The 17,122-nt window shown below is 41.1% G+C and overlaps 1 protein-coding gene across 1 annotated transcript; it reads right to left on the bottom strand.

The window, feature by feature from the left end:
• Window positions 1-10,815: 10,815 nt before the first annotated feature.
• LOC130684737 (olfactory receptor 56B4-like) lies at window positions 10,816-11,781 on the bottom strand. The gene has a single exon (XM_057506638.1). The coding sequence runs from the start codon at window positions 11,779-11,781 to the stop codon at window positions 10,816-10,818; it is 966 nt and encodes a 321-aa protein (XP_057362621.1).
• Window positions 11,782-17,122: the final 5,341 nt, after the last annotated feature.

The following is a 17,122-nucleotide window of genomic DNA, read 5'->3' as shown; positions in this document are numbered from 1 at the left end:
GGAAGAGCCTGAAGGAAGAAAAGATAGGCAAGTTGAGAAATGCAAGGGCTGTGAGCCTGATTCACAGACCAGGATGGACTCCTGTGCAGGTGGGCTGCCTCTGCCTCCCCTGCCAGTGTCGCTGACATGGCTGTGTACTTGCTCGTGCAGAGTGGCCATGAGGTGCCCTCAAGCTGGGGCTTCCACCTGGGCTGCTGCCCCTCATTGGGCTGGGACTGCCTGTGCTTGGCCCTCTGTTGCTCACAGCACTTCTATCCCTGTCCCTACCACTCTGGGGGTTTTGGTTATAAATCACAGCCATGAAATAACTGGGTCCTGGTGTGACCCACCCGGGGCCCATCCCGTGACCCCTGTGTCTCATCCAGCTCCCCCGGGGCCGGTGGTTGTCTCCCTGCAGCCGGAAGGGCTCCAGTGAGTTTGGAGGCTTGGGTCGGCCCCTCCGGGAGCAGTCCTGCTCAAACCTAGTCCCCGGGGAGCCCACCCGATGGACAGCTCTGCCGGGGAAGTAACTGTTGGAAGGAGGTGTGTCCTCCTTTCTGTCTGGGCTTGGTTTCCTCCCCGCTCACTGTGGCAAGTGAATCAGGTCTTTTATAACGGGACGCATGAGTTCTTAAATCACTGTGTTAGGCAATATGCCATGTGAAAAACCACAGGATTTATGACAAATGGAGTTAGGAACACAGTACTCAACTCCACTAGTGACACATAAAAAAGATAGTAAACTACGATGAACAGGAGCAGTTTTGCTTAAGAGAAAGACAAATACTACCATGAGTGTAACACTTTGTAAAATGCATGGAATTTGCTTGTGGAAGTTGGCAGAAGGGCTGCTTGTGAGAGCTTGTGAAGTGGTAGAAGGAGATTTATCTGAAATCAGCCAGAAGGCTGTGAAGTGGAAGAGGGTAGCTGGTAGATATTTGGAGTGTGTGTGTTTTGTATATTCCTATGCAGCTCATTTTCTGTTTGACGCAGTTTTCTGCATTCATGCAGTGCTTCTAGTGGACAAAATTGCACAAAGGGAAATGTGAGATTCAGTTGTGCTCAATTGTTTTGTAATATATCTCTGGTCATAGAGCAGAACCGAGTGTAGCCCCTTCCCGTGTCTGTAACAGTCTTCCTCTGTCCTGTATCATGCACCTCAATGTATGCAGCGTCCAAGGACTGCCAACTTCAGATAGCATCTCCACTGCACAAACTTCTACCCAGATCTTTCCGTGGCACTTCCCCTTTGCTCCCCTGTGTCCTCAGGGTCCGCCTCTGACTGACCCAGCATGTTGTAAGAGTCATTTGGTGTATTACCTTCACTTCCTCACCTTTTTCCTTTATGACCATCTAAAATCTAATTGAATGAGCACTGTAGTAGACAAGAGTTCCAAGAGGCAACAGATGGCCTATTCAAATTAGAATAACTAAAATAATTTTTTAATTGAAGTATAATTGACATGTAACATTATATAATTTTCCAACATACAACATAATGATTAGACATCTGTATATAATGTGAAATGATGACCACAACAAATCTAGGTAACATTCATCACCATACGGTTTATAAAAAAATTTTTTTCCTGTAATATGGACTTTTAAGAGTTACTTTCAGCAACTTTCAAGTATGCAATATAGTATTATTAATTATAGTCACCATGCTATACATTACATCTCCATGACTTCTTTTGTAAGTGTAAATGTGGACCTTTTTGACCCCTTCACCCATTTTGCTCATTTTCTACCCCACCTGGGACAACCATCAATTTGTTCTGTTATCAATGAGATGGGTTTTTTTTTAATTCCGCATGTAAGTGAGATCATATGGTATTTATCTTTCTCTGTCAGACTTATTTCCCTTCGGATAATGCTCAAGTTCTATCCCTGTTGTCCCGAACAGAAAGATTGAATTCTTTTTTTATGGCTGAGTAATATTCCATTGCTTATATATACACCATATCTTCCTTATGCACTCATCCATCATTGACCACTTAAGTTATTTCTGTGTCTTGGCTACTGTAAATAGTGCTGCAGTGATCACGGCAATGCATGTATCTTTTTGAATTAGTGTTTTTGTTCTTTCAGGTATTTTCTAGAAGTGGATTCCTGAATCATATGGTTGTTCTATTTTTAATTTTTTGAGGATCCATTGTACTCTTTTTCATTGTGGCTGAACCGTTTTTGTCCCGCTACCAGGCATGTGGGTTCTCCTTTCTCCATATCCTTGCCAACATTTATTTTTCAAATTAGCATAATATGAGAAAGGTTTACTTACAAAGAAACTATGTATAAGGCTGTAGTCAGGAAGAGATCCTAAGTGATAGTGCAGTTACCTAGAGCTAGTGACCGGGCTGTCACCACCTCCAAGGCAAGGGACTAAGAACTGGAATTCTGCAGTAGAGAACTGGCATAAAGAAGGTTACCTTGAGAGGAGTTCTGTGATTGATTTTATTGAGTTTATTCTATCCTTTTAGATGTGAGTTGGCTTACTGACTTTAATGCAACTCTTTCATGTTGTCTTTGCTCAAACGGCTGGTTGTATCTGGTGTTAGAGAAAAACTGCCCTGGGCAGGATGAGAAAATGGAAGTTGATTTTATTCCAATACTGTTGCTGCAGGGGGTAAGAGAGCACAGACCAAGTCGGGATACCCTATTCTGCTAAAACATAAGATGAGTCTGGGCTGGGGTAAGGTGTCAGTAGAAGGCATTTAAGCCCTGAGGTGAGCTTAGTGGAACAGGACTGGAGGACTTTAGTGGAAGGCTGATCAATGTGATGTGTCAAACACATCGAGTTATTCCTGAGATTGGATATGTTGTTGTCTGATTAGGCCGTCTGTGTTTGCTAATTGGCACCCTTAGAAGTTGGGCTCCTGCCTTGCATGTAGACTGGGAGATGGGGTGCTTTCTCCTTCAATGCTTACATTTTTTCTCTTTTTTTCTTTGTCATATGAAAGAGTCAGTTTTTTGGCAAAATCCTGTTATAGAAACATATGGAGCATCCAAATCTTTTAACTTAATTTATATATTTTTTGCACCTGAACTATGAACACATTTCCCTGTCATACCCTGACTTTTCTCTTTTTTTTTCAATTTTTCAATTGGAATATAGTTGATATACAATGTTATATTTGTTTCAGGTGTACAACACAGTGACTCGATAATTATATACATTACATAATGCTTTTAACTGTAAGTGTATTTGCCTTCTGTTACCATTGCAAGAAATTGCAATATTATTGGTTATATTCTCTATGTTGTACTTCCATTCTTATGATTAATTTATTTCATAATTTGAAGTATAGCTCTTTATCTCCTTCACCTATTTCACCCAACCGTCCACTACCTGATTCTTTTTTGTTTTTTCAGGGAGTATTCAGTGGTCTTTGTGCCACTTGTTGAAAAAACTATTCTATCCTCATTGAATGATCTTAGCACCCTTGTCAAAAATCAATTGATCATAGACATATGGGTTTATTTGTGGTCTCTCAATTCTAGTCCTTAGATCTCTATATCTATATTTTCATCAGCACTGCACTATTTTTATTACTGTAGCTTTGTAGTAAATTTTTAAATAAGGAAGTGTAAGTTCTCCAACATTTTTTTCTTTTTTACGATTGTTTTGGCTACTCAGGGTCCTTTATAATTCCTTATGAATTTTAGGATCAGCTTGTCTATTTCTGCAAAAGAGACTGTTGATATATATATATTTTTTTATTTGCTCAGATGTATTTATTTGCTTATTCTTAGGCAATGGCCCTAAGCACAGTGGGTGGGCTGTGGGGCCCTTGCAATGGATCTTTCAGGGGGCGGGAGGGCTCACAGCACTCTGAAGGTCGGGTGCAGGCCCCTAGAGCAGGGCTGGCAAGAGGCAGGCACAATCGGTCCATATTTGAGCCTATCTGCCGTGAAGAATGCAATAGAAATGTAAGGTCTTCAGGGAAGACTTGTAAGGGTTAGACAGACCGTCAGGGCATGGTGTTGCGCGACAAGCGTGTGCAGCTGTTTGCTGATTTACTTGGTGCAGATTTAGGGGGGAAACCAGGCTGTTGATATTTTTATTTTGATAGAGATTGCATTGAATCTGTAGATCAGTTTGGGAAATACTGTCACCTGAACAAATATTAAGTCTTCCAATCCATGAGCACAGTGTTAAGAGCTCAGATGAGGTGGAGAGAGAGCTGAACTTCCAGGTGTTGTAGTAGTTGAATAAATTAAAAAGCCAAACATGAAAATAATAGTCAAGCCTTTAATCACTGACTTCCATTGTAGAAGCAAGAGGCTAAACCTGGAGAAGGTGCTGATCCCCTCATGTCCATTTACCACCATGTAATAGTAAACCCATCCAGATTCAAGTAGGTCAGCACAGATTCTGGGCTGCAGGAGCCCAGAACAGAAGGCCCCTATTTTATGTAGTTTATGGTTGTTGAGAAAAGGGAAAGAGAGAAGAGAAGGGGCTAGGAGGGGAAAAGGACTGAGTAAGGTTCCTGAGGAAGGCCTTTACCAAAGACCCCAGATAGAGAGGCTCTGGAATGTAGCTGCCTTGGCTAGAGACACAGGTGTGTGTAAGAACATGCCTGCCCCTGAGGCCTGAGTCTCTGCCTGCAACTCCCTCGAGAGGCTGCAGTACACACTGCCTGTGCACCAAATCTGGGGTGAGGAGGCAGCTTTCCCCCACAAGATCTGCCAGATAAAGCCTTTTAATTGCTTATGATTCAGGGTAAAAAGTCACACACGTGTTTTGGGCCAGGAGCTGGACTTTTCACACAGATGTCTTCCTATTGACTTAGGTCTTTGTTAATTTCTATCAAAAAAAAATTTTTTTTTTGGTGGTCAGTATACAAGTCTTGCAGCTCCATGTTTAAATTTATCCATAAGTATTTTATTCTTTTTGATACTATGATAAATGAAAACACTTCTTAATTCCAATTTGGGATTATTCATTGCTAGTGTATAGAAAAATGCAACTTAGTTTTGTATGTTCACCTTGTATCCTGCAACCTTGTGAATTTGATTATTAGCTGTAATGGTTCTTTTGTGGATTCCTTAGCATTTTCTGCATATACAGTCTTCTCATTTGCAAATAGAGTTTTACTTCTTCCTTTACAATCTGGATGCCTTTTACTTCTTTTTATTGCCTAAGTGCTAGAACTTCCAGTACAGTGTTGAATAGAAGTGACAGCGGGCATAGCAGGCATTTCTTGTCTTGTTCCTGATATAGGGATAAATCTTTCAGTCTTTCACAATTAAGTATGATGTAAGCTGTGGGTTTTTTGTAGACATACTTTACCAGGTTGAGGAAATTCTATTCCTTATTTTTTCCATGTTTCAATCATGATAGGATTTGGGATTTTGTCAAATCTTTGTGCATTAACTGAAATGAGTATGAGGAATGAATTTTCTCTTTAATTGATCACAATGATATATCACATCGGTTGTTTTTGTATGTTGAACCACTCATGCAATTCCTGGGATAAATTCCAATTGGTCATGGTGTTTAATCCTCTTAATTTGCTACATTTCGTTTGCTAGTGTTTTGCAGAGAATTTTGACATATATTTTCATACAGGTGTTTATCTGCAGTTTTTTCCTTGTGATGTCTTTGGCTTTGGTGTCATGGTAATTCTGTTCCTGCAGAATGAGTTAGAAAGTACTCTGTCTTCCTCTATTTTTTGGAATAATTTGGCAAGGACTAGCGTTAATTCTTTAAACAAATAGTGACAGCATTTACTGGTGAAGTCACTTGGGGCTGGGATTTTCTTTGGTGGAAGTTTTTGCTTACTGATTTAATCTTTTTACTTGTTATAAGTCTGTGTAGATTTTCTATTTTTCCTTGATTCAGTTTTATTAGTTGGCATGTTTCTAGAAATTTTCTCATCTGTGAGGTTGGTAGTAATGTTCCCACTTTCATTCTTAATTTTAGTAATTTGAATCATCCCACCTTTTTTCTTGGTCTTTCCTCATGATGCACCCAGCCCTGGGCATGCTAGTGGCCTTCTAGATTCCCAGGAGTTTGTGAGAGGATTTCAAAGCCCTTTTTCTCCAAGATACCTCACTTGTCGGCCTTTCTCCCAAGCTTCTTTGTGTGTCTTTTGTTTGTTACAAATGTCATTCCTTGTCTGAGGTAGCAGAGGCCCACACATTTTCCTTTAAACATTTTTGGCAAATCTCCCTTGGTAGCCTCTACTCTGTCCTGGGAGAGTTCTCAGTTCTGTGAAATAAAGACAAGCTCTCTGTTCCTGTCCTTCACGGAGCCACCAGACAGGTTAAAAAAAAAACCCACCATTCTTTGAGAGCAAAGTCTGCTCTGCTCCCTCCAGCACCACCAACTCACACAGGGAACACAGGTGGCTGGTTTCAAGGATGTTGCCAGGCCTGGGAGGGAGGAATGAAGCCTGGGTTGATTGAAATGCCACAAAGCTCTCCTACTGAGATTGTTGCCTTTTTCTTAATTAGGTGTTTCCCTGGTTGCAGGAGTCTTTGTGACTCTTTTCCGGAATTCTCATACAGTTTATTCTGACATTTTGTGCCAGTTTGTTTGCTACTATGTGGAGGGGACAGGCCTTTGCAGTTCCCTACTCTGCACTCAGTGGAGTGCCTGGAAACGGTTTTCTTGTTGTTCTGATGTGCTTGCCTGCAGGCTTTGCTGTAGCACTGCAGCTTCTCCAGTACCAGCTCCCGCCCAGTGGGCCACCAGCAGCACCCAGCAGGCGGCAGCTCCCCTCAGCCTCTCCCTGGCCTGGTTCTGTGGCAGAGCCAAGAGCGAACATGGGCCTTGTGAACAGCTTTCCCTGGCACACTGGAAATTGGATTTCCAGCACTTTCTTCTGGTATCACAGCAACTTCTCTCCTGTGCTGTGTACCATCCTGTGCCTCCAACAAGGAGGCATCTCAGTGTGGGCCTCTTCCTGGGGCAGGTCTGTGTCATCTCTCTGTCATCTCTAGTGGCAGGGGCTGCTCCTTGTACCTGTTGCTCTTATGATCTCTAGAGTGCTCTCTACTGACTAGCCAATCCCTTGGTATCCAATTCCTTGTTATAGTTGAGAATTATTTATATTAACCTTTTTGTGTTCAGTTATGTGTGGTTTCTCTCTCCTGATTGGGCACAGAATGATACACGGGGGAAATGCATACATAAGAAGTTGCTGTGAACAGTAAATTTGGTAAAGCATCATGGAGAAGTAGAAGTGTATTTTGATAATGTGGTTGTGAGCATATTAACAGTTCTAAATACTTTTATTAAAGATGTATGTTTAATCCTGAAGCACATCCTTCCCTGAGTGTATGGGAAGTACTTGTTGGTATTATGACAGATATGATACGTACACATTAGAATGACAAAGAAAGAAAAGTAAGTGGATATTAGTAGGAACTAATTCAGCATGAGTTTAAAAATTCTAAATACTTTTGAAATAGAAAAGGCATGTTTTAAAAAAAATCACCAATGACTCAGAACCAAAATTCCAAATGCTAGGGCAAAATCCCATGCTCTAGTTGTCTGTGCTTTATACAAACCACCCTAAAAACAGAGGATAAAACATCAACTAAGTTATCACTCTCACAGAGTCTGTGGGTCAGGAATTCAAGAAGGGTGCCATGGCAATGGCTTACGTCTGCTTCACACTGTCAGAGCCTCAGCTGTAAGATGCAGACAGCTGGTATGATCAAACAGCTAGTGGTTAGAATCAATTGAGTGAGGTCATCTTCGCTCACATGTCTGCTCCTGTGATGGCATGAGTTCAAAGCTGGGTTTGGATGGGACTGGTGGCCAGAGGAGCCATCCATGGCCTCCTCATGTGGTTTGGACTCCTTATTGCCATGGTGGCTGGGTTTTTGGTGGGAGCCTCCTGGAGGGAGCATCCATGGGAAACATTACATGAGAAACAGGGTTCCCCTGGCCTGAGCTTCTTTCACGTTCTGTTGATTGTAAGTGAATCTCAAAGTTCAGCTCAGATTCAAGGGAGAGAGGAATTTTATCCAACCTCTGGATGGGGAATTTTTAATGTTACCTTGCAAAGATCCTGAGGGATGAGCATGTTGTGGTCATGTTTGTAATAGGCCAGAGCCTGTGAGGTGTTTGATAGGGAGTAATGGGGACACCAAAATGCTGACGTTGTTATGTTGAGCTTAGAATTAGGAGGAAAAAATGACGAATAGCTATTACACTATGGACTAACAATAAAGAAATATAAGATCGAATGTGTTCATAAACTTATTAATGCAACAACCTGCCAAAGAGACATATTTAATAAAGCTTCCAACTCAAAGAAATTGGTGTATGGGGATACTTATGAACGAGATCAATTCAGGAAAAGTCAGAAGTAGAAAAAAAAATATTTCATTAAAAATTTGTAACTTGACACAGGAAAGTGAATATGGGAATTACAATAAATGTGGATGGATTTAATTCCCCTACTTAAAGGATAAGTCCCCTCAGTTAATGTTAAATAGAGATACAACTAATACTATTTTGATATGACAGGCCCAAATTAAGGTATCAACTGGATATGGAAATAATGTGTGAGAAAATCATATAAAACAATGCAAATGGTTTAATATACACATAAGAATGGGGAGTTGTTCATAAAGATGAAACAGAACACACACTCCTTTTTGTACTCATGGCACCACGTAGAGTGGAGAGAATAACTCACTGCTCGAATCCCTCTGTTGTGTCAGAATTTTTTCTGAGATTGGGTGCTGCATGTTCACATATTTTCAGACAAACTGAGACACACATCTGCACAGCAGTTGTTGAGCGTGGTCTACCTTCTGGGCTGCTACATGTAGTCTCACATTGTATGTTTTGAACAAATGAATAAAAAAAGTAAATATATGTGTGAATGAAAGTTTGGAGGCAGCTTTGAGGGTGGCTCAGCATTGCCATTTATAGTGGATGGCCTTGTTTAATCATTCAATCTGAGTACCTGTTTCTTTGTGAAAAAGGATTAACAGTGTATGCTTCCTAACGAAGAGGGCCCCTATGAAGATTGCATGAAATTAGTTTATCCATTGTGAGAAAGTGTTTTCAAACCGTGAAGAACTCTGTAGTAGATACTGCTCTTCCCAGTTCCTTCAGGGTAGAAAGAGTGGAGGTTGGTTCAGTTCAAGCCCTTTTTTGTGACTGTCTCTCCAGTGCCTCTGTTCCTGGAGGACTGTTTCAATCTGAGTCAGTGGCCATGGTTCGAAAGGTGAAAAAGTAGCTCATTTGGAGGAAGTTTATATTCTCTGGTCTTGGGTACATTTCCAAGCTTAGCTCTTAAGATGGCCTGTCCGTCATTATGGACTACCTTCCTGCAGGTCTACTGTGCTGTCCAGCATCCACTTCCCTGCTGGGATGAGCTTAGGGTTTCTGATGTTGCTTCAGCCCCTGTGCTGTTTTCTAAGAGGCTGTTCTTAAAGGTGGACTCATATGCAGACTCCCTGAGGTCATCCTTCAGACCATATTCCTGGATATTTTTGGTAGGATTCAGGATATCCTGTTATGCCCCTGACTGCCTGCATCATTAATAAAGTATTTATTAAGCATCTATTATGTTCAGAGTTCTGTACTAGACTAGGAGAAGGTGCAAAATGAACATGGACCAGGATTCTTGTACTCAAAAGTGTGCATTTTTGTTAGATGTGCAAATGGTAAGATTTCACGCAGATTTAATTAACAGGTTATTTGGAACTACTTTTCTAGGTCTTTTTATAGGACCATTTTTTTTGTGTCCTAGTTAGAAGACTTCACCACATAACTGGAGCCTTTTTTCCACATGTGTATCATCTCTCTTTTCATGTTTCCTTTATTATCTCTTTTGATTGTCACAGCATGCTGTGACTTAGCTCAGCAAAATGTTATGATTCTTAGAACTTTTAACTTGAAGAATTGAAGCATGGGATGTTTCATAAGTTGCTCAAGATCATACAGAAGTTCTTTAACAGAGCAAAACTAAGAGAGAGATAGTGCTAAGTTATGCAAACAGACTTCCAAGGAGTTGAATCTGCTTCCCCACTTGACCACTGTGCTGGCAGGAGCAAATTCTGTAACTTCATTGCTCTTGTTCCCTTAAGTTTACATTGGGAATTAATACTGTACCTGCCTCACAGGGTATTTGTTAGTACATATGTACACACACACACATACACACATATATATCAGTATGTGAGTCTATCCATCTCTCTCTCTCTCTCTCTCTCTCTCTATCTATCTATGTAATCTGTTTTCTGGCCTACAGGACGTATTTATCATTTGTTATCTATTAATTAATTAATACTTTTGTTGAGATTTTCTGGTGCAAAAATGAAACTTTTCTCCAACCCCTTTTAAGTAAACATTTGTCTTATGAAAACTGCATATGAAGAACACATAAATATGTACAAGTGAAAGTGAAATCATATAAAGATTACCTTTAAAGGCTTCATTTTCTATTAATATTACAATGAACTTTTTAATGAATACACAATTGGTTACATTTAGACCATTTCTTTTGCACGTTTTTCTAAAAATATAACTATTGAATAAAAGTTTAAACATTTGTGAATATTTTGTTGAATTTTTTGACATTGCTCTTTGGTATATTTGGGCCAATTTACAACCCTGCCAAAGGTATATAAGACTATCAATCTTGGGATGGCCTCAGTGATCAGGAACATTTCAGTTGTCTATTTCTACTTATTTTATAGTAATAGGAAATTTCACCATCATTTTCATATGCATATTTTAATTAATGAGACTGACAATTTTCTGATTTTATTGGCCATTTTTTCCCTTGTGAGGGATAAAGGCAGATTACAGCCCAGGTCTCCTGAGAACTAACCTAATGCCTTCATGGCATTGTAAAGCTGGAGTTACTTGGTGGGCACATCTCCACCGAGCCCAAGCAGTCTCTGGAAGCCCAGTCTGAGCTCGTGCATCCTGAGCGCATAGACCATGGGGTTGAGGGCAGGGGGGATGACATTGTGCAGCACATTGAGGAGCACAGGGATTAGGGGAATCTTTTTCCCTGCAAGGTGTGTAACAGACAGCACGATGATACCTGTGTAGAAGAAGAGGGTGAGGATGAGGTGGGAGCTACAGGTGCTCAGGGCCTTTGAGATTGCTTCTGGTGAGTTCAGCTTTAGCACAGAGTGAAGGATTAGTGCATAGGAGGAAAAAACCAGAGCCATATCACTCCCAGTCAGGATCCATGCTAAGATCAGTTGGTAAAATTTGTTCACAGTGATGTCATCACAGGCCAGGCTGATAACCCCCAAGTTAGAGCACAGGCAGTGGTCAATCTCGTTCCTTGAGCAGTAGTGTCGCTGGGCAGCAAGTACAGGCACTGGGATAGTAAGCAGGCCGTTCCTGAGCACCATGAATCCTGTGGCCTTGACCACGAAAGCTTCAGTGACTATGGAGGGGTACTGAAGTGCGTGACAGATGGCTATGTATCTGTCCACTGCCATGCAGAGGAAGATACCAGACTCCATGCAAATAAAGAAGTGGATGACATAGATTTGAACAAAACACTCAGGGAGGCTGATGGCCTTGGCATCGAGCCAGAAGATGGCCAGAATCTTGGGCATGATGGTGGTGGCCAGGCCAATGTCCACAACTGCCAATATGCCCAGAAAATGGTACATAGGCACATGCAGTGTGGCCTCATGTTGGATGGTGATCATGATGAGGAGATTGGCACCAAGAGCTGAGAGGTAGAGCAGGGCCAGGGGCAGGGAGAGCCAGTGCTGCCACTCGTGAATGCCCGGGAGCCCCATCAGGAGGAACTGGGACATGTGGAGGCTGGAACTGTTGTTGACACTGGTGGAGGAATCCATGGCACAGGCACCCTGTTCTCAGTGTCTGTCCCTCAAACTGAACTAGGAAGGAGGTTGTGTTTAAAAGTTCACCTGAGGGTCCTGATTGGAGACTCCCGCCAATGATACAGTTTCTTTTTCTCATGAAGGACCCTCAACTTTTTGTTGTCTCCTGGAAATATTGCACAGAGAAGCAATAAAAAAAGCTGAAATTAGTTCTGGACAGAAAAGTTGCCCTAGCTATTTGTCATCACCACTTGTATGTCTAATAAGCATGTCTAAATCTGTCAACAAGATGCTTATCAATAACCCCTAACAAATATTACTATTTAGTTTACTTGCATTGTTCTGTTTTCTATTTAAGCAGTTTACGTCATATGGAGATAATTTTGTATCTTGTCTTTGTCTTTAGTTGCATATTCTAAGGTATAAAATAGGCACTCAGTGAATATTACATGGATGAATAAAAAAACCATGACTTTCCATTATCATTAAAAGCAATGTGGAATCTTAATTTTAATAACTGCTTTATAGTTCTATATTTGGCTATTCCATAATTTGTTCACTGTTATTTTACTGCTCAGGTTATTTCCTTTGAGTAGAATTAAAAAAATGGCACAAAAGTGATACATACAAAGGACCTAGGCATGTTAAAAATTTATTTTTAGTAGTATTTCATTTCAAGGGTTGTACATGCACATGGTAAAAATTCAAAAAAAAAGAAAAATATAAACAACAAAAGGTAAGACTCCTGTGCTTGGGCCTCCCAAGTCCCTTCACTGCACCAGAGGCAGCCAGTGATCCACTTTCATGGGAATCCTTCCAGAGACAGTTTTTGCTTGGACAAAAATGTATGTGTATTTTTCCCATAAAAGACAGAAGCAAATATTAACGTATCAGTCATACCCCTTATCCTTTATTTCCTTTCCTTTTCTTTTTAAAGTTGATTTTCTTGGAGACTGTTTCAGAGCACTCAATAGATGTGCCTGGTTGCTAAGTGGATGATTTTCTACCACATGGGTATCCAATAATTTAATGAGAACTTTTGACAGATACTCAATTTGTTTCCAGTATTTTGCTATTGTAAAAAATGATGCACTAAATGTACTTGTTCATATATATCTTTAGGCATATGTATAAGTGTATCCATAGGATAATTTCCAAGAAGTGAATTGCTGGGTGATATGAAAAAAAAAAAAAGATTTTTGACTGATACTGCCCAGTTGTCTTTCCAAGCAGTTATTCTCGCCCTGTATGAGAATATGGGCATTTTAACCCTTGATATGATACTGAAATATTGCTTCCTAGATACATTGTAGTATTTTACACATCCAGAGTTGGTTCATGAGTGCTTATTTCATCACATCCATGCCTAAATTAGGAATTTTAATTTAAAAATTTTGTTACTAGGATAAGTAAAAATTGACACTTCAATTTTGGTTCAGTTTTCATTTCATTGTTGTGTGGACTTGGACATTTTCAAAGATTTATTTTCCGTTTATGTGATTACTCATTGATTTTCTCATTTGTCTTTATGTCCAACCTATCTCATAGAATTAAGTGAAGTAATGTTTTGCAAGTCCTCAGCATGGGGTCTGACAGCAGCATCATATTAATTTGTATGGATTTCATTATATCTTAAGGATATTACTGGTCTGTTGAATTTTGTGGAAATAATTCTTCCAATTCATTTTCCATTAAATTCTATTGATCCCTTAAGAAAAGTAACCTACACACATACATAAAGTTAAACTTTTATGTAATCATAACCACTGTAGTTTGTATATTATTTTATGACTTTAAAGATTTTCATGTGAAATCCAGTATTTTAATAAATATTTTATTAACATTTTCCTTACAAAAATACATTTTAAGTAAGTTTGAAATTTCACATGGATTGAGAAAATATCTAAAATAAGTTCTCCCCACTGAATGTCAAATCATTCTTCTAGCACCATACAGTATTTAATCCCTACCCTCCTCATTATTCTGAAATGCCCTTTTTGGTCATGTTAAATTCCAACATATATTCAAAGATCACTGCCTGCCAGGACAGTAGTTTCTGTCTTTAGCACCAGTTCCAGTAGAATTCATGTATTTACCACATGGTATGGGAGATTCTTAGTAAAAACTCAAATTTTTAAAATAAAAAAATGGTTTTTATTTTTGGATTTTTGTGTTAAAAACAAGTTAATTATGGAAGAATTGAGGTCATCATCCCATTGATTCTCTCCTTTCAGAAATCGAATATATTTTTCCTTTGTAATAGGTATTTTTGGAATTTTTTCCATTCTTACTACCTTTTTGCCTCTGTGTATTTCCTAGTTGGCTATTGTTATCTAAGAAACCTCCTGATTATTACTTTTTTAAAAAACACTTCCCAAAATACAACTGTTTTATCTACTGCTTTCCAAAGCTAATAATTTTTCAGTACTTGCATATAATATTTGGGAGAAAAATATTTTTCTACATTAGTTTAACTTTGAGTGTTATTTTGGGTCTGCATCTTATTAAAATGCCTGTAAGTTTCTAAACAATACAAAGAGTGAAAGGTTTTCTGCTAAATGGTCTTTATTAATTTTGGTGATACTGATTTCTAGTTCTTGATTTTTTTCTCAGCGATGAGAAACGGGTGAATTCAGCCACTAGGTCTTGTCAGGGTCTTGGGTCCATAATTTAAATGGTGGATCTGGGCTCTCACCATTCCCTAAGCTCTGACAGCTTGCCTCCCGGGTGTCTGGCTGCAGGAGGCAGCTTTTGGCTGCTCTGCTCTCCAGTAGGTTGGGGTTTCTACTGTCTGACGTGTCCGGAGGAGAGCTTGGTCGCACTTTTCTTACTTGTCCTCCAGACCCCAGGCCTTTGTACAGGAGAATATCTTAGGGGAAGAGAAGGCGAGAGTCAGAGGATCAAGCTAAGAATGCCCAGTGAGAAAGCCAAGGAGGCAGCGAAAGAGAGGCGGGGCAGCCAGAACCGAGAGCCAGGAGCAGAGCGAGAGAAGGGTCGCCTCCCCTCACCTTTGCGCCCTGGCTGCTCCCTGCCAGGAGGTTCTGAAGAGCTCTTCTCCAAATGGAACTGCCTTCTGTAGCTGCTTCTATTCTCTTGGCCACACCTCCTATTTATGTCTTTGTTGCTGAGAGTACATGCCCCTCTCTCCCCTGGGGCCAAGGCTCTTGTGCATATTGGAGCCTGGAGATGCCCTGGTCCTTCTCTGCTGGACCCTGGGCCCAGCATGAGGCTCCCTTTGATCTGTTTTTCTGTGTGCATCAAAGCTTGGTGGTTATTCACTGCAGCACCCAGTGGCCCCCAGTGATCTCAGAGGCACGTCAAGCTCAGCTCAGGGAACAGAGACACTCAGCCCCCAGCCCCCTGGGAAGCACTGTTACTTGGCCACCTCTGTCTCAATGAAGGTTTCAGAAGAGGTGACCCTCCTGTGCGTGTGAGGGCCTGCCCCTCCCCCAGCACCTTCGGGTCCCTTCAGCCTCTGCAGGGACCTTTTTCGAGCAGCTGTACCCTGTGCTTCATCTTTTACTGCTGCTTCTTTCATGAGTTATCTTCCCTGTACATAAACATGTATAAAATGCAGATGCCGCCTCTGCTGCATACCTCTTGCTTACCCCTCCAGATCTGGTTTGCACCCTACTCTGTCCCCATGGAGGTTAATGTCTGTTGCCTCTGGATATGGGTGCATTTGGCTAATGGAGGCTCTGGCAGGAGATCAGAGGGCAGCTGGGAAGACAAGTTGAAGGATTTATTCCCCTGAATCTCCCCTGCTGGTCTGTGGCTCGGCGGCGCCTGTGTCCCCTATTGAAGGCCACTGCTCCTGTCCCATGGTTCTCCCTATGGCTTCTGTGAATACTGGATGCTGTTTCCCCCCATTGTGCCTCAGACTGTGGGCTGATAATGGCTTTTGATGTTACCAGCCTTGGCATTATTCACCACCCCTGTTTTAGTATTTTTTTTCTAACTCTTCCCACCTCTTTGGAATAGTGCCTTCGTTATACTCCCTTCAATGTCCCCTTCTGCACATGCCGTCTGCTGTTTCCTGCTAGGACTTGGGCCCGTATACATCCTGGTCTCACCGCCCTCCCTCCCTCACCTGACTCCTGAATCTTCTCCCTCTCTTTACTCTCTTTTGAAAACTTGCTGAGGCATTTCTGTCAGTATAGAGCTCCCAGTTCCTTACCTCTCATACTCTTCTAATCCTACTTTGATGCTTATATTCTCCTACTAAACCAAAATGTGTTACTTTCATGCTGCAGGTCAGATTCAGTGGGAGAAGACACTGAGACAGTCTAGGGTACAAGCAGTTAACTAGGGATCAGAACCTGTGGACAAGCAGGGAGGAGGACAGATGGAGCAGAAGAGGAAGTCAAATGGCGATGCAGGTGTGAAAAAACCTCAGCCGACCGCGTCGGAGCTCTGGAGGGAATGGTGCCCATCAGAGTTCAGTCCACATGCGGCCCAAAGGCCCAGATGTTACATCCCCAGCTCACACTGTCTCTGGATAGGAGGTGTGACCTCGGGCCGACTATAGCTGAGGGAGTCCCTGAGAGGTGACAGCTGGGGTCACCTGCTCTCCTACCTGCTGACAAAGTCCCTCCTTAAAGGAAGATCTGGGTGGTATATGCACATGTCCACCAGCCTTTCTGGTATCCAACGGGAAGTTTTAGGTGTTTCTCTTTGTCCTGCAACTATATTGTTTAAACTCTTGCCGTTAGGCCTTCAGAGATGTTTTACTTTTTCATGAAATCTTCTTTATGTTTATTTGGGTAACTTCTCTTTCATGTCAACCTAGGTATCACTTGTCCTAAGAAGCCTTCCCTGATTTTCCAGTTTGTGTTCAGATGCCATGCCTGTGCACTACCAGAACCCCTTGTACTTCCCTTTTTATCCATTACTGGATGGAGTTATAACTGCCATTATGCTTCTCTTCTCCCCATTACTTTAAGCCCATGGCTTAAAGAGAACAGGGGCTGTGCCTATTTTATTCATTATTTTACTCTAGTATCTCTCAGGGTGGTTGGCTGATAATAGATGTTGAATAAATATTACATTGGAATCTTTTTCTTCTTTGCTTTTCTAACACCATGCTCTCCATACTCCATTACATATATTAATATATAGTAAAAATACTGGTATTGAGTCCAAGTACTTTAGTCAACTCTTACTAATTCAACTTCAGTGGTAACCATTTTCAGGATCCTGAATGTTTTTTCTTTCTGTTTAGTGCTTGTTGTGCCCAGTGTTTTTGTTCAACCTCATACATCCTCCTCTCAGCCACATTATTTTCTTGGTTGATATCCACTATTGAATTTTGGCCGAAGGACACCAACGAAATATCATCATTTAAAATTTTTTTGAA

Source organism: Manis pentadactyla, chromosome 9, assembly GCF_030020395.1.
Source record: "Manis pentadactyla isolate mManPen7 chromosome 9, mManPen7.hap1, whole genome shotgun sequence".
NCBI lineage: Eukaryota > Metazoa > Chordata > Mammalia > Pholidota > Manidae > Manis > Manis pentadactyla.
This window is presented reverse-complemented; position numbering and strand designations above follow the sequence as displayed.